Source organism: Phytophthora cinnamomi (genome assembly GCF_018691715.1).
Source record: "Phytophthora cinnamomi strain GKB4 chromosome Unknown Contig57, whole genome shotgun sequence".
In the NCBI taxonomy this organism is placed as follows: domain Eukaryota; phylum Oomycota; class Peronosporomycetes; order Peronosporales; family Peronosporaceae; genus Phytophthora; species Phytophthora cinnamomi.
In genome coordinates, this window is record NW_027150990.1 from 541,723 (window position 1) to 567,965 (window position 26,243).

The 26,243-nt window shown below is 49.9% G+C and overlaps 2 protein-coding genes across 2 annotated transcripts in view; both read left to right on the forward strand.

Moving 5' to 3' along the window:
* Positions 1-282: 282 nt before the first annotated feature.
* IUM83_19068 (dynein heavy chain, outer arm) lies at positions 283-1,075 on the forward strand (the record flags this gene model as incomplete). Its single annotated transcript, XM_067944097.1, has 2 exons — positions 283-763; positions 903-1,075. 2 exons carry the CDS (start codon positions 283-285, stop codon positions 1,073-1,075), a joined length of 654 nt encoding a protein of 217 aa, XP_067787815.1.
* A 2,905-nt stretch (positions 1,076-3,980) lies between these two features.
* Positions 3,981-26,243, forward strand: part of IUM83_19069 (uncharacterized protein) — a gene marked incomplete at both ends in the record, with an annotated part of 62,001 nt that continues 39,738 nt past the window's right edge. Inside the window, one exon of the mRNA XM_067944098.1 lies at positions 3,981-4,495. Coding sequence (XP_067787816.1) covers positions 3,981-4,495 — 515 coding nt within the window. The remainder of the gene's footprint in view (positions 4,496-26,243) is intronic.

The window sequence follows — 26,243 nt, forward strand, 5'->3', positions numbered from 1 at the left end:
GTGACGAACGAACCACCCGCTGGACTCCGCACAGGCTTGTTACGAAGTTTTACAGTTTTGGTGGATCAAGACAAACTGGATCGACTCGAGAGTCCGTCGTGGCGCACTCTTCTGTTTGCTGTGTGTTTCTTGCATGCCGTGGTGGTCGAGCGCCGCAAGTTCGGGTCGCTCGGGTTCAGTGTGCCGTGCGAATTCAACGCTTGGGATATGGGCGCTTCGTTGAGTTTCTTGGAGCGCCATTTGTACACATCACCAACGCCTTCGTGGCCGACAGTGCAGTATATGGTGGCTGAAGTGCATCTTGGTGGTCGGATCACGGACGAGCTGGACCGAAGACTCTTCCGTGCCTACTGCGACGCGTGGTTCAATCCAACGCTGCTCGGGAACCCGTTCTCCTTTACCCCGGAGGCGAAGCTCTCCACAGGAACGGGCACCGTGTCTTCTTCAGGCCATTTGTTCAACTACTGTCTGCCGGATTCCTCCATGGCGGAGATCGAAGAGTACCATCGGTTCATTGCTGGGTTCCCGAGCGTAGACTCACCAGAAGTATTCGGATTGCACCCGAACGCCGATCTTACGTATCGCGTCAAGGAAGTCTCAGCACTGCTTGGAACGATTGTCGACACGCAACCTGCCGACGCTGAAAGTAATTCCGAGAGCTCTACTGCTGCCAGTAAACCGGGCGTGGTGGAGACTCGAGAAGACATGATCCAGCACAAGATCCGTGAGCGAGGAATCGCTGGCACAGGCTCTGCGCTCAAAGGTTCTTGGAGGTGGCCTGGAACTCCCATTGAACCTCTTCTTGTGTCAGGAAGCTCGAGCGCTACGACACGTCCTGAAGTTTGTCCGCGCTTCTCTAATAAAGACCCAGCGTGCGTTGGCTGGCGAGGTGCTTCTTACAGCGTCGCTGCGTGAGACCAGCCAAGCACTGTTCGATGGCAAGGTGCCTCCGTCGTGGGTGGCCAACGAGCAAGCGTGGCTGGCAGGAACACTGGGGCCGTGGGTATCAGGTCTCATTGATCGAGTGATGCAGCTACGCGTGTGGCTGGATCGCGGTCGGCCACTGCTGCTCTAAGGTCACACCCTGACCGACCTGGACACTCTACTTGATCGACATCAGCACCCCATCATGGTGCCACTAGAAGATGACACTGACAACTACAACAAGGGCGGGTTCAATCGATCTATCAGCACAACGCACGCGAACGAAGTTGTCAGCGTCTGCTTGCCTTGTCGACAGCACCGAAGCGAACCCTCCCAGATTGTCGTCGAAATGGGCTTGAACTTGATGGACGACAAGGAAAAACTTCTCCAGCGTGACCCAAGCGCGAACTAAGCGGCCCAATGAAACTCAAGTACCTAAACGGACCGCGAGGTGTGGCCAGTTTGCTGGTCGTCCATTCTCACGCTGGTTACCTGTCGGTGTCGACGATCGCGCCGACGTTGGGATGCTATTATACGTTATGTATGAGGCGACGAGGTTCCTGTAGTGCGTTCACAGTGATTTCACGCAACTACGGCTTGGAGAAGGGTTAACGGCCGTAAAAAAAGGCTGCTGTGAAGTTGAGGCTCAAGTTTAGTATAAAACCGAGTGAAATGTTCAACACGTTTAAGCTGAGCGGCGTGGAGTTCAAGGAAAACGTTCTGTTCCTAGACTGGCTTAAATACTCGGGTCGCTAAAAATCAAAAGCCAGAGAGCCAAGGTCTAGTTTATCGGAGCATTTAGTAAAATGCAGGTACGATATTTTAGTAGACCTGAGTGAATCCATGGAAAGCCCATCCTACAGACGCAACTGAATCATTCGGCACCCTAGCTTGTTGTTGCAACATATCGTTAAAAGAAGCCTAGCATCAGCAGTGTCATCATTGAAGACACCAGAGGCCGTGCGGGAACCCGAAAGTCGGGGTACTGGTCCCCCCTTGTCTTCGTCTTCATCTCTTTCCACCTCATTCGATCTCAAAACCGGTTTGTGGCAACTTTCGGAATCAGATCCTTGTTAACAACAACTGGTAGAAGAGATGAAAGTTCAGCTTGGTCCTAGTGAAGGCACAGGGCAGCGGTACTGGTGCCTGCTATGAAGATGAAGCTGGTGGCCAGCAGCACGATGCAATACCAACGCATATTAGGGTCCGATTTTGCGGTGGGCGGGCTTGGGGGCGAACTTCAATGTGAGAATGCAACCCCAACGCAGAAATGGATTACATGTACTTTAACTTACGGGTACCTAGTACCTCAGACCCAATTAGTGCCTTTAGACTCGCAAACGCCTTTGCACAGCGTAAGAGCATCCTGAGCCGGTGCATGGTGTGCTATGCATCCATGCACTATCCTAATATGGATAGCTCCCAATATATCGATCATCGATTCGATGCATTGCGCCAGGTAAATATCACAATGCACCTTCTTGTAAAGCTGCACCTTGTTCTTTAGCCAGCAATCCAAAGAAGAGGTGGGGGGGGGGGGGTCACTTGGACTTTGCACGACAACTCTTTCACTGAGGAAAAACAAAACCTCCACACGCTCAACGCTAATCCCACTTCGAAGTTTTTTTATAACACATGTATGGATAAACGGAATTCGTCGCACGAAGCATTATGTATAGTTGACATTCGCAGGATGTTGCGGTTTCCGGATGGGTACTTTGGTCGTGGTGCCATTCAAGTTCTGAGCACCAAGGTCAGAATCTGAGGACGAGACAAGAATAACACTAGAGAAACCTCCGCCCAGCTAGAAAGTAGTCATTCGCCGATTTTCATCGTTCCGAGGAGAGCTTTCCAGTACTAGTCTCTCAATCAGAACCGTTACACGCCGACTACTCACCTTCAACGTCATGGCATCAAACTCGATTTCCAGTGGAAGCCTCGTGTTCCTCGGTCCTTCGCACGTTCCTGCGTTGGAAGCGTTCACGTACGTGATCGTGGTGGCCGCTCAAGGGACCATGGCCACCGTACGCGTTGTGGGACCAGATGCTGGTTGCGACCCTCAAGAATTTGATGTCTAGGTGTCGGTGCTCCGGCACCGCCTAGTCGCGGCTGCTGAAGCGGACCTGTGGCCCGGCACCTTTGTTGGACATCCGATTGCCTTTGTTCAACCTACAGGAGCTCACTGTGATCAATGGGCTTATGGTCTGGTTGTGGGCTATCACATGTCAGAGGCTGATGCCTATCTACACGTCCAAGTTGATGATGTGACGTTGCGGATTCAGCTTCACGACCCTCCACGCGTAATTATTGCTGACCGTTTCAATTACGCGTTGAGTACGGGAGCTGGCGTGAACGTCTCTGTGATTAATGCAGCCGAGTTACTTGATCGCCAGAATCAAGTTATCGTCGCATGTGGTAAAAGCCGGTCTGGGATTCCAGCAAGTGTGACAGCAACATTACTGAGCGTTCCATACAAGCCGGAAGAGCGTGTACCGCTCATTCGGCCGGACACGTTACAAATTGTTCAAGTACGGCGTCAACACATAGTGACATACGAGCTTGCACCAAGAGGGGCTACCTCGATCGACGTGTTTACGGACGACTCACCTGATGCGCGGTCAAACGTCAACACTACACGCTCTCAGCTGCTATCGTCGTCAGAACTCCCAGATTCAGATGACTCCGATGGTGGTGACTCAAGCGTGATGGCGCCGAGTATTCACGGCGATATCGCAGCAGTGCGCCTTCAAAATAGACAACTTCGCAAGCGAGCTCACGAAGTTGATGATCCTGGCCAGGACAGGGTGCCGACCCTCGCATCTACACAGGGCCCACTCAGCATAGCCAGCATTGATGACACTCACACGTCTTCTTTTCGACCATCTGTTCTCGAGCGGCGAGTTCATGACGCCATTGTCCACCCGACTCTAACAGGTAAGAACCCTCAAGCATCTATTGAATCCGTGCAACAAGCTCCAAGTACGACCTTTCTAGCAACCCCACCAGTTCTGCGAGCACTATACGATTTCAGTTTTGGGTTACGAGGGCTCTCCATCATGCACCTCTCGCCCGTCACGCCCAGTACACTGATGAGAGCAACTACATTTGGCATCAACATGACCAATTTCTCCCGATCGAACGCTATTCAGCAACCTGCACAAGCTTCAACAATCGGCGAGATCGTAGATGCTCTCGATGCTCTACTTCGATTTGGAACATGCTTCTACAATTCGGCAGTGCTCAATTTCATCAAAGCTAGTCGCACGTTCATGGCTGGCTACGCTTCGTTCGGGTGTCCTGACCCCGTCACGTGCAACATGCTTGTATTCTGGCTGAACAACAAGTTCGGTAAATTCCGCAGCCAAGTCATCTCCCACGGCATTGATGAGGCCACCAAGATCAGTTCTGAATTCACCAGGCACGACAACCAGCTGATGGAGCTTTATCAAGCTCAGCAAGAAAGACGTATTGCTTCTATGCTGTCAGCTACTGGACCCACAATTCAGCAACCCCCCGTCCTCAGCATGGCCACCGTTCTCAACCATATCGCGACGTGCGACGAGCAACTAAGGTACCACGAGAGGTATCTGGCCTTTTGCCGTCGCAGGGTGGAAAACAGCTTTGCCTCCGATATCTATCACAAAAGGGGTGCACGGGACCAAGCCCGGGAAAACGTTACGCAACAGACCGAGCTCACTTTCGTCCGTTGGCGCTCTTAGCAGATGAAAAGCGATTCATTGACGACAACTTCGGTGGGTTGTCGGCAGAGTTTCAGGAGCTGTGAAGCCAGGAACGGGTCGTGGACGCATTAATATCTGCGTTTTCTTCACGTCCACCCCTCCGAGTGAATGGCTCCGGTGACCTCATTCATCCATGTCAGTCTCAATTGTCATCAATTCATCAGTCTCAGCTCAACATTCAATCCAAGCAACTTACTGAAGCGGCTTACTGTGAATCTCTCAAACGAGATCACAACCGATTCACGAACACTCAAAGCGCGCTCTTTAACGCATGGCTAAAAGCGAAAACTAATCATTACCTCACTGCTGCGCAGAAGTGGGGATTGAAGTATCCTGCTCATCACGAATCCGAGAGTGGTGAGCTAGACTACAACCATATCAAATTTGACTCGGCAGTTGCTCGGCGCTCGGGTCTGCAATTGTCTGAATTTGTTCGATTGTGGCGGGGTCAAACTGACGAGGACGGCCGACCGAACAAATCCTTATACGAGCTGCCACTACCTACGGACCCTCACATGCGGGAGTTTGTGCTGCTGTGGAATGACGTAGTGAAGCACGGAGTGCAGCCTCAATGGACGCCAGCAAAACCTGTCCGGCAAGCGGTATGGCCAAGAAATCACAGTTCTGTTCAGGCGCATTTGCACCAAATTCGACGTCATGTACAAAACGGCCACCGGCAAGGACGCTATCTAATTGTTGACGAAGACCTGTGTCCACAATGGCCTGAAATATTTGTAAGCCCTATCGGTGTCGTGGACAAGTCGGGTGGTACTGACATGCGACTCATTAACGACTATTCTTACCCTGACGGAGCGTCTGTCAACGATTTCACCGATCAAGAGGTGCTGCCGCCTATTTCATACAATCTTCCTGCTGATATCGCCCGGCGTCTGCATCATTTACGTGCCCGCTATCCGAATTCGGTGATTTTGATGAAGGTAGGCGACGTCGCTGGAGCGTTTCGGCATGTTCCAGTCCACGAAAATCACGTCCACATGTTTGTCTTTGTGCTGGATAATCATCTTGTGATCGATCTTTCGTGCGGTTTTGGTTGGAGCGGTTCTCCTGCATATTACGCGCTGGCTGGACGACAGATACATTCACTGTACGGATCCCGAGCTCCTCATCAAAAATTCTCAAAGCTCGACAAAAGTCGGTTCGGCCCGAACACGTTGTGCGATGACCACACGTGTGCAGAGGTTGACACGGGTTCACGCTGCTTTGAGGCGAACCTTGCACTTCGTCACGCTATGGCTACAGTTTTGGGTCCTGAAGCAGTCAACGAAGACAAATTCACAAATTGGTCAACGAACACAAAATCGTTAGGTCTGCTGTGGAATACCACCAGGAAGAACACAGTCGTCTCAATACCTCAAGAGAAAATTGCACAAGCCAGAGCTCGTATTCTCGGTGTTTTACACGGTGAAGCGATTACAGTTACGATTGTACACCAACTCGTTGGAAGTTTGCGCTACGTGGCTACATGTTTTCCACCAGCGCGCGCTACCAAAATCTTCAGGCATTTGAAGCCAGGTTTCGAAGGTTTGACCGGCGAGTACTGACTTCGGACGTAGTCGACGATTTGAAATGGTTTTTGGCCGTACTGACGCACGAACATCGTTTGAACTCAATTCCAGTGGTGGAATTCGCTCAAATTTCTACGCCATCCATTTTCGTGTATATGGATGCATCATATACGGGCCTCTGTGCCTTGGCACCCCAGAGCAAGCAATATCTTCGGTTAAAGTTTGACGAAGAAACTAGAAATCAATTCTCAGCATCCAAAACAGACAATTCGATTAATGCTCGAGAACTTCTGAGCGCAGTTCTAGCGGCTCTGCATTGGGGACCAACCTGGGGTGAAGCATATCAGCAGCAACGTGTTCACGTCCGATTTCACATCGATAACACAAGTGCTGTGTCGTGGGTGAAGAAAAGAAACAGTCCACATCCTCTGGCTCGGCTGTACAATCGTTTAATTTCGCTCGCAGAATTTCAATACGGTCTTACATTTTCGGCAGTTCATATTCCTGGACCCGAACATGTGATGGCGGACGCCGGATCGAGATTTTGGGAAAAAATCATCGACTACACGATTTATGGACTAACTTATCATCTTCGTGGTCACAGGTACCAATTCATCCAAATTACGAAAATCTCTTGAAAACCTGGGAGAGTTTCTCAGAGATGTCGCTCTTGCAGGATCTAGTTCGGAGAAGTACCAGTAAGCCTGGAATCAATGGTGCCAGTTCTCACGAAACATCGGATGGTCGCCATGGTTAACTAAACCAGGGCGCTCGAGCAACAACAAGTTGGGGGTGTTTCGCGGTTTTCTGCTGGAAATTTGGATTCAATCGGGCGCGACAAGGCAATTCTTACGACACAATCAAATTAAAGCTGGCCGCGGTAAAATGGTTCCACCGCCGATATGTTGGCATTGATTTGGCTGGCACACCCGAATTCTCAATTCTGCTACAAGGAATTAAGCGGTTGTCTGCACCAAAACGGAAGCTTCAGCCTATCACACCCGCTTTCCTCCGCCTCCTCTACAGCTGCACCAATTTCGCACAACCTCGCGAGCGGCTATTGTGGGGTAGCGTTCTGATGGCTTTCTTCTTCCTCTTGCGGAGATCAGAATATCTTAAGATCGGCACGAAGCGGCATTTCTACTGCTTGAAGACGCGCAATGTGTTCTTTTCGGACAAGCATGGAAGGCAAACCACGCCAGATCGGGCGTCTTCCGTCACATTGGGTCTAGAAGGTGCCAAGAACGACCAGTTCGGCCGAGGTGCCTACCGCACAATGCACAAGTCAGGACATGCAATCATTTGTCCTGTCGAAGCCCTAAAGCACATTCTACAAGCACGACAAGAAAGTGGTCAACATGGATCACAATATTTATGTGCGGATCTAGACGAAACGCGTGTGCTATCGGCTCTCAAATCGGTTGCTCGAATGGCCAACGTTCCGCCTTCGAACTACTCGACACATTCCATCCGGATTGATGGAACATCCGCCTTACTCAGTGGTGGAGCAGATCACTTGTCTATAAAGCTGCTTGGCCGTTGGGTACCAAATTATTACCAGGAGTATCCATCACAAGCTACGAGTTCAACTAGATCACTTTCACGCCGAATGACGATATCTGAGCGCTTTACAGCCCACTAACAGCGCGGATGAGCAATTTACATCGGGGGCCGCTCGCCACGCCTTTCTAATGGGCTGACAGGCGACAATACAGTATTGCCCCCTACCACTACCGAAGTATCATCCTTAGAAATGGTTGACATTCGCAGGATGTTGCGGTTTCCGGATGGATATTTTGGTCGTGGTGCCATTCAAGTTCTGAGCACCAAGGTCAGAACCCGAGGACGCGACAAGAATAGCACTAGAGAAACCTCCGCTCAGCTAGAAAGTAGTCATTCGCCGATTTTCATCGTTACGAGAACCCGCCTCGCCACGCCCTTCTAATGGGCGGACAGGCGACAATACAGTATTGCCCCCTACCGCTACCGAAGTATCATCCTTGGAAAGATATATTTCTGTGCTGTTTCTATGTTGAAGTTGCAATTTAGAAACCATTGAAGTGAGAAGCCAGTCGCAATCGAAGGTCTGGATGCACGCGTCGATGAAGTGCTGGCGAACACCACGTCAGAGGACACCAAATACGTTTAACGACTAGCGCTGACCAACTTTGTGGAATGACTGTACACCAACAATAGTGGTGATCATCGATCGATGTTGGTGACGATTGATGGAGAGTCTATTTCAAAGTGGTTGTCTGGAGTACCTCTCGTCAGTCCTTTGAATTTTGATGTGCTAACTACCCAAGACTGCCTGCGCTACCTGACTTCGATGGAGAAACACGGTGTAAAGGGGAATTCTACTTATGGTAACGTGCATGCGCTGTCACACAAACCGATGCGAAGACCCGAAGCTTGAGGGCGCAGTGGCGGGCGCCCGTCGAACACTTGAGAGGAAGATTGGAAGTTGAAAAGTGATTGATTGAATCGTTAGTTTGGCGTCGGCTCATTGCCGCCACACCACCAGTAGTTCTTGGCGACCTGGACACGCAAACAAGTATCCAGGTCCCATCCTAAACTCTATCAATCTCAGATCCTAATTCTATCCTGATCTACCGATGAGAATCTACTAATCCAAAACGTAGTTTGATCCAAATATGCGACTCGCTTCCCATAATCAAAAGTTCGGCTCGAAAATTTGATTCTTGCACATCTCAAGGATTTTAGCCAATGAGGTCGCATGAAACTCCATGTTTATGCGTCCCATAATCATGATTATTCTTGATATTGACCAGTAGGATAGCATGTAACGAATATAAACCATGCAATGTTTTATTACGCTGCACAGCGTAAACAGAAAAGTATGCATTATCAATTGACGTGGGAGTCCTCTGCCATCTCATTGGCAGACGGACGTCCACGTCACATGACCTCCCTTCCAAGAAGACCCCGCTATTTCGAAGCTGGCTTTGTCTTCTTCTTGGTTTCCCAGTACTTGTCAATGAGACGTGGAATCTGATTCAGGTTCTCTACTGGTTCCCACGTTGCTTCTTCGCGTGATTCACCAAGCCACCAAATACGGTATTGGAGTTTCTTCTTCTTGTTACGATGACCAATGACTTCGCGCACAAGCTGACCTTCCGTACCGTCCTTCAAAATCACTTTGTTCACACTTTGGCTCCGTGATTCATCACTGCGATATGGCTTGAGCAATGAGGTGTGAAATACGGGGTGCAACTTGAGACCCTTTGATTTCTTCAGCTCGTATGAGTCACGATGAATTTGTCTCACAACCGAATAAGGTCCAATAAACCGCGGTGCGAGCTTCTTTGACTGTGCGAAGCCTTTATGACGAATGTCCAAGTTTCGTCCATCTAGGCGTACCATATCTCCAGGTTTGAAGTCTTGAGCAAGCCTGTTCTTGTCGTAGTAAGACTTCATACGAGTTTGTGCTTCACCCATTGCATCTTGTGCCATCTTCAAAATTGCATCTTGCTTGAGCAGAAATTCTTGCGCCGATTTGTGCAACTGTTCAAATTCCGGGTCCCTAGCCACATCATCTGGCATATAGGGCACATAACCCAGATCAGCCTCAAACGGTGACATACCGATTGAGGAATGAACACGTCTATTGTACGCGAGTTCAGCGACGTGCAAATATTCATCCCAGTCATTTTGGAATGGGTTCACCACACCCCGAAGATAATCTTCAATAAACCCATTAGTACGTTCGGTCTGACCATCAGTCTGTGGGCGAAAGGCAGACGACAGATGGTGGGTCGTCTCCAAAATCTTGATCACTTCTTGCCAAAACTTGGACGTAAATTTGGAGTCTCTGTCAGAAACGATCGATTTCGGCACGCCATGGTCTTTCACATAATTGACCATGAATAGCGCAGCAGTCTCTTCTGCTGTCGCATTCGTATTGGTTGATGAACTTCGCACGCTTCGTCAACCGGTCCACAATAACCATACTGGCGTCTTTTCCGGTTTCCGTGCTCGGCAGTGCAATCATAAAGTCCATCGACACATCAACCCATCTACCTCCTGGAATCTCCAAAGGCCGTAGTAGTCCGGGCGGCTTCGTTTGGCGTGCCGTATTCCGCTGACAACGTTCACACGTGTTGACATAGCGTTGAATGTATTTCGACATCATGGGCCAGTAATACTTTTTCTGGACACCCAAGTATGTCTTAAACTATCCGGGGTGACCTGCCGTGACCACATCGTGGTTTTCACAAATAACACGGTTCTTCAGATCTTCATTATCCGGAATTACCAGTCGAGCATTTTCATCATCTGTCGTTTGGTAAAATAACAATCCATTCTTCACAGAGTAGCGTGGTACCTCTGTACCACTAGAAATACTCTGCAACAACTCCTGAACTCTCCGGTCGGTAGAGTACAGTTGTTTGGCCGAGTGCGTCACAGTCGCATTTGGCGTTTGGATACTAGAAACAATTTCACGGTTTCGATCAGCTTCGATGAGCTCACTGAGACTAACCTGAGCGGCTTTATGCTCAAAGAGTGGGTTTCGGGACATTGCATCCGACACTTGGTTACTTTCTCCTGGAATCCACTTGAACTGCGGTTGGAATTCAGCTAGCTCTTTAAACCAGCGCACAACACGACGATTTGTTGTCTTTTGCGTCAATATAGTCTCGATGCTCTTGTGGTCTGTCTCCACGGTAAATGAGCGATCGAGAAGGTAAACTCTCCACACACGAAGGGTATGCATGATAGCCAGTAACACCTGCTCACGAACAGGGTAGTTGAGTTCCGCTGGTTTCATTTTGCGTCCTGTGTATGCAATCGGATGCTCCAACCCTCCCTCGTTTTGAAACAAGACTCCCCCTATGGCAAAACTCGAGGCATCCATACGAATACCGAACGGTTTGTCGAAATCAGGAAGTTGTAGTACAGGAGGAGTGGAGAGACGGCGTTTGAGTTCATGGAAGCATTCCAACTGATGCTCTGACAAGTGTAACGTTTCCTTTGGGCGTAAACCCTTAGTACTTTCGTGCAGTGGGCCTGCAAATTGTGCGAAGTCGGCGCAAAAGCGCGAGACGTAGACCGTCGTACCTAAGAAGCTTTCCATTTGTTTCTTGGTACGTGGAATCGGCCAGTCGCTGATTACGCGCACTTTGTCAGGGTCCATTCGAACACCATGACGACCAACAAAGTCACTGAGACAGGGGATCTCTTCGACGCAGAACTGACACTTCGACAATTTTACGTACAATTGCTGTTCTTGACACCGTTGAAGCACTCTGTCCAACGCGTCGACATGCATTTGCACGTCCTTGTCTTGCGTAAAAACGTAGATGTCGTCAAAATAGATGCGCATCACATCGCGCAAGTCACTGAACACTCGCTGTAACAGCCTGTTAAATGTGCCCGGACTATCGCTCAAACCCATCGGGGTTACAAGATACTCAAACAGCCCATCGGGCGTCGAAAAAGCAGTAAATGGAATATCAGCTTCACGAAGTTTAACCTGATAGTATCCTCACAAGAGGTCCATGCAGGAGAACCAGTAACTACCGCCCATCGCATCAAATGTGTCCTCCTTTCTCGGCATCGGTATCGCTGGCAAAATGGTGGCACTATTGAGTTGACGATAATCATGCACGATGCGCCAACCCACGGGCTTCTTGACGCAAAACGTCGGAGCGCTGAATGCAGAGGTGCTAGGTCGAATAATACCTGCCTGCGCCCACTCTTTCGTCCAATCCTGGATCACCGTTCGCTGCTCCGGGCTTTGGCGCCATTGTTTCACCGAAATCGGTTGTGTTCCCGGCTGAAGTTGAATTTCGTGTTCAATGCCTTCGCGGACAGGGGGTGTGGTACTTGGCAGCTCAGTGCGAAACACAGTATCGCGATACTTGAGCAAGACTTCATATGCGGGGTTGTTCACCAGTGCCTCCCATCCTTGTTGTTTAAAACGCTCAGCCTTTTCTGAGTCGTGTGGATTGACAACAAACACAGCTTCGATATCCTTCTTTTTGCGGAGTTCCTTCAGAAATTGCTTCGTTGTGATCAGTTTCGTTTCACCGAACGCACCCTTGTGACCATGCCGACGGTAGTAATGGAAGATTTCGCGGTTCTGGTTTGCGTTCTTGAAACGACGGCCTCCGATCATACGCGTTCGAGGTCTGTTAGGTACCACCAATCGAAGAGCCTGGGGTTCCTCAGTCCTTGTACGCGGGCGCAATAGTAAACGTTCCCAATGGATGTCCGGGTTATTCTCCCGAAGCCACTTCATTCCGAGGAGCACATCCTTATCCTCCGGGACAGGCATGACCGTAAACGTTTCACACGTCACCGGGAAATCCGGAATCTGCAACATCCTTTAGACGGTACGTCTTGGTCTTTGCACTGTTTGGTTGTATCCTAGACGAACTGTCATCATGTCGCCAGGATGCTCCTTGATGTCCAGCTGAAGCCGTACAGCTAGATCTTCAGTGACACCGTTGAGGCTGCTTCCATTGTCGACGAATATTGAGACGTCAGTCACTGCCTCCTCCTGATTGTAGGCTAAAGCTTTCACTTCCAAAATGGCGTAGAATGATCCGCCAACATAGTGATTGCTTTCCTTGATGGACTTGCATTGCGGCTTGATATGACCGACTTGTCCACAATTATGACAAGTGGCTGACTTTCGCCAATCCTCTTTTGGTCCACTCTTCGGTGACAGCTTTCGCTCCAGCGGCTTGCTTGAATTGTTAGCCGCTGGTTTCACAGATGATACCGCTTTCGAAGAAGGCTGGTGATTCGCCGTGGTCTTTGCCGAGAGTCCTCCATAGTGAGCAAACTCGAAATTCGTTGCAATCTCAATTACTTCATGCAAGAATCTTGAACTGAGCTCCTTCACCTTTTTCGCTGTCTCCGGCCGAAGTCCGTTCTGAAAGTAGAACCGCTTCTCCATCTCCGAAATCTCCAACTCGGATTGAGACATCAGATCCTGAAACGATGACATATTCATGGATGGTCCCGTGTTGTTTCAGCTGAAACAATCGCTCACGTAGATTGTATTCAAAGTCTTTGAGACGAAAGCGTTCACGTAGCTTCGCCTTAAACAATTGCCATGTTTTGGGAACTCCTGCCGCTTCACAATCTGACGAAAAAGCGCGATACCAGTTTAGCACAGATTTACCTAAACTGCTGGATACCATGGTCACAAAATCGGACGTATCGGCCTCCATCGATCCGCGCTTGTTAGCGTAATATTCCTCCATGGCCAAGATCCATAGTTCCAAATCTTCACCGAATTTCCCTTCATACATGGGAGGATCCTTCTTCCGTCGTTCACCTTGCGATGCGAGCAAGTGTTCAAAACGGTTATTGGCTTGCTGCATTTGCATCTGAAATTGCGTTTGCATCTGCGTCTGATACATTTGCTGTTGTTGCGTTAACCAGATCATTAACTGTTGCATTGACATTGCGTCAGGTGCATCGTTTGCCGTTCCGGCGGGTGGGACTTCATGGTGAGCTTCCTGCGGCGTTGCCGCCTCCGTTTGAGCCGTCCGTGGCACTTGGCGTTGCCGCGGGTTAGGCGATTCACTCTCAGCTGCCCTACTCCTCGTCATAGTCATTTGGGGTAGGACAGATGGACTATTCGGTGAGTGATCCGTAAAATACGGCGAAATAAAACGGAAAAGGAATTAAAAGCTCAAAAAGTGTTTTACAACTTAGCGTTGCTGCGGTTCCTGGCGAATAAGGCTGTTAAGCTTAGCACCAAGATTGTTTGGCACTCCAAAAGGTTCAGGAACGCCAGGTTAAGTTGGCGATCAACCTGGGCCTCGATGCTCTCGTCCTTGATCCAGAAAGTCTCTTTGCGAAACTTGCCCAAAACCCGCTTAGCCGTTTTGACCTGGCGGAGGAGATCCACTTGAAGTTTAGCGAAACTCTCCGCCTCGGCTGGCGAGAAGAAAGACTGGTGTCAATCGCCGTAACAGGTGGAGGAGCAGGAGTGGACGTCGATGATACTTTGACGTCACTCGCTTTCTGATGCTTCCTCTTACTGCTTTGGTTGTGACCCTTCTTGTAGCGGGCCATAGACCGACTCCAAAGATCGAAAAAGAGGCAAGTGACTACCACCGGGTAACCAAGGACCGTTATACTTCTACAAAGTTCCGCTGTCGCAGACACAATGCAGGCGTCCTGGTGCTAAACCGGCTTCTAGTGAAAGCCCAGCACACAGCTAAGGTTAGGTACAATCCGATCTAGGCGGAGGCAAAGTGGTATTTCCACCGGCCACACGGAGTGATAATGTACCCACTTCTTCGAAGTGTGCTCCTCAAAAGCTGCACGTTCGCAACCTAGAGGTTCCCCACGATGTGGCTGGCTCCAATAGTCACAAGTAAACTCGCTTCCCACGATGTGGCCACGAGTAAACCTTTCTTGAACTTGAACCGAAGCTTGACACGGCAAGTGCTACCATATCACACAGACCGATGCGAAGACCCGAAGCTTGAGGGCGCAGTGGCGGGCGCCCGTCGAACACTTGAGAGGAAGATTGGAAGTTGAAAAGTGATTGATTGAATCGTTAGTTTGGCGTCGGCTCATTGCCGCCACACCACCAGTAGTTCTTGGCGACCTGGACACGCAAACAAGTATCCAGGTCCCATCCTAAACTCTATCAATCTCAGATCCTAATTCTATCCTGATCTACCGATGAGAATCTACTAATCCAAAACGTAGTTTGATCCAAATATGCGACTCGCTTCCCATAATCAAAAGTTCGGCTCGAAAATTTGATTCTTGCACATCTCAAGGATTTTAACCAATGAGGTCGCATGAAACTCCATGTTTATGCGTCCCATAATCATGATTATTCTTGATATTGACCAGTAGGATAGCATGTAACGAATATAAACCATGCAATGTTTTATTACGCTGCACAGCGTAAACAGAAAAGTATGCATTAACAATTGATGTGGGAGTCCTCTGCCATTTCATTGGCAGACGGACGTCCACGTCACATACGCTCTGCTATTGTGTACCTCTATACAACGACGGAGCACTCCCGACCTAGGTTTTTTTTACTCTCAGATGCAGCGATTTTTCAAGGGGCTACACCACACAGTGACACAAACCGCTCAAAATATGAACGAACACCTCCGCGACGGAAAGAAGCCTTTTCGAGGTTTAGAGCGGTAAGCAATGCTACAATCTCGAAAAACATTGGATTCGGGCACTTTTTTTTTTTATTAATTTGTTGGAATCTGATGTGTCGTGCCGAAAATGCGGTGACGATTCGGCATCTACAGCTCGTGTGGCAACAGGATTCAATCGCTATTTTTGTTGCCCACATCAAGAACAATCAATATGAAAATCGGCCGAGAGACCCCCGCCATGTTTACACCAATCCGGTAATGCCATAAGGGAATCTGCCACTTTAGTGCACTAGAAGCATATTAGTGCACTAATAGAAACGACCAATCACGCCAAAACCCTACGAGCTCTGGTATATTACTGGATGAAATATTTGAAACCGTAAAACCTGCCATTATGTATACAGCTCCTGTTGGCCAACTCTCGACTACCCGATTTGTCTCGTCTGCTTTTGCAGTTAGTACTAGTGGCATGAGCTTAACTATTTGACTATCACTACCAAATTGACCTCGCCCCGAGAATCATGACCAAGAAGCGCGGAGACTACACCAAAAGCAAGCTAAACTCTACCGCAAGCTAATTAAGTGGGTAGGCAAGCGCAAGAAAGACGAATCGATGGAGTCTCAGTGACGTGGCCCTCAACCACGCCTGACAGCTGAGGCAGAGCAAAACCTTTGTGAGTGGATAATGGGGCGACAGCTTATCGGGAAGCCGGCCAAACGTGGGGAAATCATTGCCAAGGCCAGCACGATCGCTGAGATGACTACGGGCACTGGCGTTGGTAGCGGCTGGTACAGGCGCTTTATGAAGCGGCGCCGGCGTCGATTAAGCAAGCCGCTTGGCTTCACGTGAAGAAAACCGTCCAACAACAGCTTCTCGTCCTCCCACCACCACGCACGAAAGGCAGGAAGCGGAAGACAGCGACAGTTGGTGGGCGATTGCTAACCCGTGAACTACTAGAGAACCTACAAGCAAAACCTCGAAAGGCACGGCAAAAAGGTTCCCGACTGACACCGGTTCATACGGAGGTTGAAAATGCTCCAGGCGCACCCGAGCAATCGCTGTTTGAAGTTTAGTCAAGAGATAAGACAGACAGGCAAATCAATGTTAGTTACTGTAAGTCAATTGCACACACAGATGAGCAGATAATCATACCTTTATAACAGTGCGGAGAATTAACGTGTCCGAGGGGACTCGAACCCGCGACAACCATGCTCCCCGTAGGGCCCTCATTAAGCCAGCGGCGTTAACCGACTGAGCTGTCAGCACTGTCGAAATGACAAATTATTTCCAAGATACATCTCCTTTCAATACTGATGTGTTTGCGTTTTTATCGAGTATTATAGGTTACCTAACCACTGAACGAAAGAAACACTGTCCCAGTTTGAGAAATGCTGGTTCATACAAATACTAAGATAAAAAGGAGCACTAAACTGGCAATCAGCAGGAAATAGGCCATTCACTACAGTCCATCCAAACTACCCAATAAGAGCCTCTCCATACCAGAATTAATCTGTGAAAGAGAGTAAACAAACACCTGTCTGGGCATGCATATTGCACACTGAAACTCACAGTAGACTTTCGGCTATCGCGCCTTGACTGATGCCCTTTGAAAAGTGCACTAAATTGGCAAATTCCCTTAGATTTGTCCAGTGCTGGTTCTTGGGATTTGTTGCTGTGTTTAGGTTTGATAGCAATGTTAAGGCTTTTCCTGGGAGAGATCAGTACAGTCAATTTCTTAAGGTATTAAGAAGTGTGTTAAAGGGAGATTGTACGAAGCAAGCATTGGCTGAGTTCGGGATGTCCGCCGCAGACTTTGAAACTGACTCTGCACAAAAAGGGGCTTCGATGTATGTGAGTGGCTGATCAACATCAGGTCCATAAGCTGCATATAATTGCTTTCGGGCTGGGTGGACGCTTCATGGTGTTCAAGACAAATATGTGAGATATGAAGCTGCTGGTGATATGGTGGTGGGTCGATATGTTGCCAGACTCCATTTGATTCCCCTCAATTTGCAACACTTCCACCTTTTCTCAATGTGGCGATGAGAACGAGCTTCAGGAACATCTCGCCTCCGCAATGGCAACGATTTTCCCAGGAGGATCACCGTGCTTAATGATGATCTGTCAGCATGGACTCGCTTCCATGTTGTGCAATAATGAGGTTATGGAAAGAGAGCTATATACTCCTCACCACCCAAGTTTTTGCTACTCGAAATCAGCTACAGCTGGCGTGGCTGCGACGGCATGTTGTATGTCGTAACTCTGAGCCTGACGATAGCATCTGCCCGACGGGAATCCCTCCTCAGGTTGGAATCATGGTCACACTATCGCATTATAAGACTGAAATCGGAGAGATGAGAAAGTCTTCGCTCAACAATTTGCCAATAGACGACCTGTTCATGGATCTGTGATGGTAACGGAAGCCATGGGAGTAGTATTTGCAGCTGTCCTTGCTCACTCGAGATTTTGCTACAATCATTCAGCAGATCCAGTTGGCGAAATTGAACGTCTTGTCTCTGATCTTACGCCCCCTCGCCAGGGTAAGCTTTTTCACTACCCGTATACCACCCTGACCGGAACTTTTACCCAGCCAAATTTTGGGTATGTTTTGGCGGTGTTTTTATTGACCGGAGGAGTACCCGGACGTTATACATATATCAAGTACAACACGGATATCAGCTTCATTATCTCAAAACTATTCTTCTAAAGCTATTCTTGCCCATGACACAGTCTCATGGTGTCGCCTGGCTGCAGTACCAACACAACACAACTAACACATCAATTGCTTTCATCCTCCCGGAACACACGATTCCCCCCACCTTCGTTGTCGGCCAGGGCGACCTCAAGCCACCTTTTGCTGCTAAGGGTGACTCGGCAGAGCACTCGTATGCAGACCAAGAAGAAGCGCACCATGCACCGCAAGGCGGTGGACGACGGGCATGAGACTGCTGTCCAACTTGAGTTTCTGGTGCTTCCAGATCGTGCGAGCAACCTCAACGTTGCCAGTGACAGCGCAATGACATATCATGTCGTCCAAGCTCCATTCCTTGAGCACTACAAAATATAGGATCCGCAACGACCAAGAGTTGCAAGGCTTTAGGTACTGCTGGTCATAGTCCTCATCAAGAACATTGTCTATCGCAGCAGTACATCCACGTCTACTAAGTGTAAAGCTACGCTCAAGATAAGCCTAAGTGCTGAATGGCGTATATAGTTGCCGTTGAGGCCTGGTTGTTAATGGTCTTTTAACCGACGAACCCGATGCGATGAAATGAACTACCGGTCGGCTAGCCACAGAGCTACCCGCTGCGCGGGAGAGTGAAATCTAGGAAGAAGTGTGAGCTGCTTTTTATGGGGAAAGGGATAAGCTGGTTGATGGATTAACATACGAGTAGTAAGGCGTGTCCGTTGTGTCTGGCGCCAATATTATGGCGCTCGATGATCCAGCCCGCGACCAATTCACACCGGTGTACTTCGTGCTGTAGGCATCTCAGACTAAGGGAATGTATGACGATGTAGTACACACTGGCAAAAATCTAAATCCTGCGTGCGATTTTGAGTTTAGTCTCACCTGACTGTACAAACTTGGTTCCCGAAAACCAAAGCGATGGAATGTTTTTGTTAAGTAGGCCCAAAGCCTTCTCAAACGAAAACATCCTGAATTGAGCGGTGTTTCATCAGTGCGTGGAACGTGTTTGGTCTAGCAAACATTTTAGTGACATGCACAATCCCACATAGATATCCATGGACGCGGTATTCAAGAAGCCTCACCCCAAACTACAACAATTTGCTTTAGCAATGGAAAAAATATCAGCCGCGCGTGCGCAGGGTCAAGCCAGTATCGCATGCGGTCTCCGCAAAAAGAACCCGCGCCCTCCCCGTATTAATCTAACGACTGCCCCCCGACTTGATATTGTTTGAAGTCCCTCCTTATTCGGAAGACGAGGTCGATGCTGATGAAGAAGCCGCAAATTCTGACGACTCTATTGAATCTTATCGCGGTGGCTGAAATCTTTTCACTAAAGAGGAAACCCGCAGAGCTCTCCCGATTCAGCAGACCTAAGGCAATAAATCAGTTGTCATTCTCGTCTTCTTCGGGGAAGGGAAAACAACGGAGGCTGGACCAGTTGTCGTGGAAGAGGTTAGCTAGAGAGTTTATAGTTCAAAGTTTTACTTGAGTCAATGTATGCGATGGTTTCTATCAGTCGGACAAATCTGCACGACGTTTTACAGTGAATGATTGCAAATTTGGGAATTTGATTTGGGCTTTTGTACGCGTGCCATTACTTTTTGCATGAGGAGAATACGTCGTGCAGACTGCACGACGAAATCCATCCAAGACGCAAAATTTGCACGACGCCTTCCTTAGAAGTTTAGATGCTGACCTTCGATCCAGCAACACTCAGAACAATAATGTTTGCGGACTGAATGACCCTAACCAAGTTCCACTAACGTACTGCAGCTTCAAAATAACCTGCAAAGCGGAAGGAGCGTTCACGAGGCTGTGGTTGAAGGGGACAGTAGACCTGAACACCTTCCGTTATCAAGTATAATGCTAGCGAAAGGGCCAACCAGGACCAACAAAAGGTCGTTCGGAACATAGATTGAATCTTTGTCGGAACAGCATTTGCCAGCACAGCAAAGTGCTAAGAAGATAAACAATAAACATAATCTCGCATCCCGGATCGGGCTGCTCCAATAAGCAGAAGAGCGAGTCTGGTACGACGGGCCGTTCAGCAAGCATGGCTGTGGAGAGTAGGATGACATATGACGACGCCGGCGGCGGCGTAGTTGCGTCCCTAGAGAGGAGGAGTGAGGAGGCGCCCCTGGTGTGGTTGCTGCTGGCCAGCCATAGGCTCTGTACTGAAAGGAAACTGTGGGGATCGCTGCGAAAGATGTGCCTCCTCTTCTTCACCTTTTACTGGCGATAAAGTAAGTATAAAGCTGAGTGCGAAACGTTATTATTGCTGACGTCGCAAGGTTATGACACTAAGATACCAAATAGGATCGGTTTCGGAACGTCATTATTGCTGACAACGCAAGGTTTTGCGACAAAAATACAAAAGAGGATCGGTTGGCCGTTCATGAATGGAGAGTTCGGCTTTGTATCATACAGTGAAAAGACAGTATGTATCTACAATAGTGCCGGCAATGCATACGATACGCACCACCTTATCTAAATTGATTTCCGTAATTTTCACTAAGACCTACAACATGTACAGCACCACACTCCTATCTGTTCATCAATGGGGCGGACACAATCCTCGTTTGATCTCATCTGTGTACTTAAGTACTCCGACACATGGTGTCACTAAGTGGCGTATTCTACGCCTCCATGCTCAAAATCCCGGATTCGGGAAGGCGCGGTGTGTAGGGAAAACAAATACCGGGTTGCAGCGCTCGCTCGACCCTGGGTGTTCGTGATCGGTGAAGGGTGGTTTTGTAGGTAGCCTCGCACTCGCTTTAAACTTTGGACTCGCATAAATATAGTGATTTAAAAAAATACTTATTACAGAGACAATTGAACCGGACATTGCCTAAGATAAGGTAATCCCTTCGTAAATTTGCCCCAACTGCAATTTCGTCAGCTTTATCGAAAAGTAAATAGCCTTTTTATGATGAAGACTGCATCATGGAGTACTCTTTGCCCCATCGGCACGATGAATCTGGTACCGCTAAAGACTCTTATACGCTGCAATCCGTTCATACATGTGCCCGTACTTCGCAGATTAGTGTTGAAGCATTACGACGAGTAGTGTGCCACCCACCTGTCAAATCGAACCGCCCGAGCACCTTGGAGTAGGAGCCTCTCAGTTTGCTATTCACTTCCAGCTACATCAACACTGACGACTTAACCCCCCAGTCGGTCTTGAGCGCCAGAGCTCCGACTGCCACTTTGAAATATGCCGTCCAACCAGCAGAGCTCCGTGTCCAGGGTGACCGCTGGTCCAGTGTTACTTCAATGGTTCTGCTTCGGGAAACTTTTGGTCGTGCTTGCTTTCTTAGCAGGTGCCATAGGTGTCTCGTCAACGGACACCGCCATCGACAATGCTACCCCAGCATACTCTCTACGCGGGCATGATCAAATTCGCATCCTGGAAAAACAGCGACTCCTCTTTGAAGAGAGAGTTTCCGATATCCCCGGGGCTGCAAAGACCATTTATAAGCTTACGCTGAAGAAGCTAAAGGCTACTGAGCGACTATTTAAGCGCTACCCGATTGACAAGAAAATTCCCGACATTTTCACGAATACGAAGTTTCAGAAGTGGGAGAGAACCGTGATTAGCGCCTTCAAGAAAAATCCCGATGCAGCAAATACGGTGATGTTCTTAACGCGGAAATCTCAAGTCGGGGACGAAGGGCTCGCAAAAGTGCTATCTACAGCGAGGGAGGTATCTGACTCGAGCTCTATTGTTGGACGATTGCAAGGCGCCCAGTTCACGAATTGGGTTAGCAGCGAAAAAACGGTAGACGACGCGTTCAAGATCCTCAAACTGGATCTAGCAGGGGACACACTCTTGGAGAGTCCGGCATTCCACAGCTTGATCTCATACTCAGAAGAAGAGGGAAGTGCGGGTAGTCTCGGCGTCGTTTCAACGCTAGTAGCTCGTTATGGAGACGAAAATCTAGCGAAGATACTATACGCGGCGAAGCAAGTATCTACCACGCGAGCGCTCGCTACCGAATTGCAGAACATACACTTGGCGCAATGGCTTCACGACGACAAAACGGGACTCCAGGTGTTCACGCTCCTCAAACTGGATAAGGCAGGAGACGAGATTTTCCAGAGTCCCGCATTCAGCACCTGAGTCTTATACGTTGGGGAGATGAAACAGAAGAACGCGTATTCAACAGACACCGCGCTCAGGGGCATTTATTCGTTGCTGTTGAAGCATTTTGATGACGTGGACCTAGCAAAGCTGCTTTTTGCCGCGAAGGACGATGCCTCCTCGCCTCGCATAAAAAATACGTCATTGCTCAACAGAAAATGCAGTTCAAGATGTGGAAAGAACGAGGAGAAGTCCCTGACACCGTGGTTAAAATGATGACGTATTTTTCGTCAGGTGTTGACAAACAGAACGAAGGTGCTGTCGTCGACTACTCCCGCTGCTACAACACTGAGCCACGTGGAACGGAGCGCAATCTAGGCAAGGGTGGAGAGGTAAGGGTGTAATGGTAGGGACAGTACGATACGAGTGCTTTCGCTGCGATTTTCGCACATAAATACATAGCTACGCGCTATTCCATCACTAGACGACATCTACTTACCCAAAGAAGGTGACGTACCTTACCACCTTTCAATAGAATTCAACGGTCTCAGCCAACGTGAGTACCATACAGCTCCCTGTACGTGCTCACTGAAGTACATATATGATCACCCTTTGGTCCTCAGTTGCAGCTTTAGATGCGGCTGTACGCTGGAAGCGTGGCTTGAGCGCCGAAGTCGCAGCTTCCTATTTTCCAAATACACAAAACCAGGTACTTCAGTTGCAGCCTCTCAAGCGTTATGAATTCCAGGTCTTTAGCCCCTTGACCGGCTGTCACACAGCGTCGAAAGATGCGGACGACCCTCTCGTTGCGGACGCGAGGCCCCCAATTCGTGATGCGTTCATGCCATGAGAGCACTTTGTGATACCTGAGCGCCTTCTTGGCCAGCAGCAGGTTGCTCTCGAGCTGAAGGAGCTGGCGGCTAGCGCCACGAGGCTGTTGAACTTGCTTCGGTAGCGCTGGCACTTGGTGTTCTCGAATACAACGTCCTGAGCCATGCAGATGAAGCTCGCGCACTTGGAGCGCCGCTCCAGCGCACCTAGGCTCTCCCCAAGGCGGGGTAGCAGCGGGTGGAGGTCGTACGCTATACAGAGGGGCACGTATCGCTGCTCCAGACTGGAGGGGGGGGGGGGAATGTTACCACGAGGCAGGAGCTCCAAGACTAGCTTCAGACTAATAGAGCGGGTCAGGTCATGGTGTGCGAAATTGTTGGTTTTGGTACTTGTGTGGAAGAGGGCAAATGCCGAAGTGAGATTTATCGTTAAGCCTAAATCTACGTTACTGTCCTCTTCTTCCTGTTGTTCCCCTTGTGCTCCTTGATGCCTCTCATCATGTTGTTTACCCTACCGAGGACTCAGTGCCAGTCTTCGGTCTATCCAACCACATCACGGCTAGGTACGTGCCGTGCCCACCGTCAACTCGTTCACCGCGGAGTCATCTCCGGACGAGTCTTCGCTGGGTCCGTCCTGTCTACACTGGCGGTACACAATACCATCAGTCCTGTCTACACTCGCGGCGACAATACCAACACTCCCACTCACCGCTAGTGTTGAGCAGCCTTGGCAATGACTCGACTCGCCTCGAGCAGGTACTGCAGGCGCTTGGTTCCCACACCCTTCGTTAACATGTCGGCGAGCTGATCCTTCGTCGGCACGTAGTCGACCGCGATGACTCCCCGCGCCACGTTCTCACGGACGAAGTGGTGCTTGATGTCCACATGCTTGGTTCGAGCGTTGTAGCCTGCGTTACTTGCCAACGCGATGGCACCTTGGTTATCCTCCCACACTCGCGTAGCTCCCACTTGCTCGTGGCCCAGGTCCTTCAGCATGGCTTGGGTCCACAGCACCTCCTGGGTGCACAGTCCGAGTGCCATGTACTCGGCCTCCGCCGAGCTTAGCGCCACCGTGCGCTGGTACTTCGACTTGAAGACCACCGGCGCCCTGCTGATCATCACCATCGTTCCGGTCACCGAGCGACGGCCGTCCAGATTGCTGCCCCAGTCCGCGTCCGTGTACGCCTCCACCGCGATCTTGTCGCCGTTGCCGTTGTAGACGATGCCGACGTCTCGGGTGCCCTTCAGGTACCGGAGCACTCGGACCACAGCCTTCCAATGCTGCTGCCCAGGATTCTCCAAGAATCTTGACAACTGCGTGACTACGTATGCCACATCCGGGCGAGTGCACGTCGTGATGTACAACAGACATCCAATGAGTGCTCGGTATGGCTTTACCTGCATTGTCTCACGTTCGGCGTGAGTCGTCGGTGACCGAGTCTTTGTCAGCTTCAGGCCCGACTCGCACGGGTTCACCACCACCTTGGCGTTCTGCTGGTTGAACCTCTTCACCACGTCGTCAATGTAACGCGTCTGCTTTATCATGAGCGTCTTGGACATGTAGTCGTGGTTGATCTCCATACCATGGATGAACTTGGCCTCGCCCAACTCCTTCATCTTGAACGAGTTCTTGAGCGCCACCTTGACCTCCTGGATCTCGGCAGTCGTCTTGGCCGCAATGCCCATGTCGTCCACGTACAGGCAGATGTACACGTACTTGTCATCCTTGCCCTTGACGTAGACGCACTGGTCGGCACCGCAACTCCGAAATCCGATGTCATGAAGACTGGGTGGATAGTCTTGTGCCAAGCATACGCTGCTTGCTTCAGACTGTAGATCGCCTTCTCGAGTCTGCACATCATGTTCCTCGCGTTCGCGACGCCGTAGGGCACCTCCATGTACACGCGCTCCGTGAGTACGCTGCTGAGGAACACAGTGTCCGCATCCAACTGCTAGGTCTCGTACGCCTTCGCCACCACCACCGACAAACAACTCGGATTGAGTTCATGTTGGCCACTGGCGAGTATGTCTCGAAGAAGTCTACGCCAAACTTCTGCTTGAACCCTTTCGCCACCAGGCGAGCCTTGTACCTGATTACTTGGCCGTGCTCGTTGCGCTTCTTCGCGAACCCCCACCGACATCCGATCGGCCGAGCATTCGCTGTCCTTTGTACCATCATCCAGGACCCATTGTCGGCGTGTGCTTTTAGCTCTGCGTTCATCGCCTTGATCCACTCCGAAGACACGTTGCTACGCATCGCCTGTTGATACGTGCTTGGCGCGTCGTCCGCCTCACCGACATCTGCAGCGTACGCCAACACAGCTTGTGTAAGTAGGTTATCCTCGTCATACCTCGGTCGCTTAGGTGATGGAGGCCAGAAGTGATCGTCGTTGTCTGAGTCTTCGCTGCTGTGCATCCTCGAGTCTTCGGCGCCTGCTAATTCATCTCCAAGAATCGCAGATTCACGTTCACGCCGGATTCGTTCCGGTTCTGGGTGGAACACCATTCCCGCAGTCATCGCTGGGTTCCCCACCCTTTGGAAGTTCGTCAGATCCTGTACCGATGACTCGTTCAACTCCGCCTCTCGCATTTCCGAGTCTTCGGCGGTTTCTCCCACTGACTCCAATGGGTTATCAGTCGAAGTTTGCTGCGCAGGCTCCGGTAATGCAGCATCCTCTCCATCCTTCGTCACTTGGATGGTCACCGAGGCTTCGGTGGACGCCGTGTCGTAGATGCCATTTACTTCTCGTTCGTCGAGTTTCACCGATCTGGTCACCTTCACCTTGTTTGACTCCAAGTCGTACACTCGGTGACTCTTCGAGTCTTCGGCGTACCCCAGGAACATGCACTTGAAGCTCTTTGCTTCCAACTTCGTGCGTTTTGCCTTGTCAATGTGTGCATACACGATCGATCCAAAACACGTAAGTGGTCCAACCGAGGATTCACCTGGAACGACAACTCGTACGGAGTCTTCGTTGGGTGCATACTGTTGGTCGACCGGTTGGTTAAGTACACTGCCGTGCCGACTGCCTCTGCCCTCGACAACGTGGTCACACCCTTGTAATGCAGCATGCTCCGAGCCTTCTCCATGATCGTACGATTCATCCGCTCTGCAACTCCATTCTGTTGAGTGCTATACGGGACGGTCTTCTGGTGCATGATCCCGTTCTGCCGGCAGATCTCGTCCATCGACTTGTTGACGAACTCGCTGCCATTGTCCGAGCGCAGACACTTGATGCGCTCTCCCCACTGATTCTGGTACAGCTTCGTGAACAGCTTGAACTTGACCGCGACCTCGCTCTTCTTAGTCAAGAAGTACACCACGACGTGCCGCGA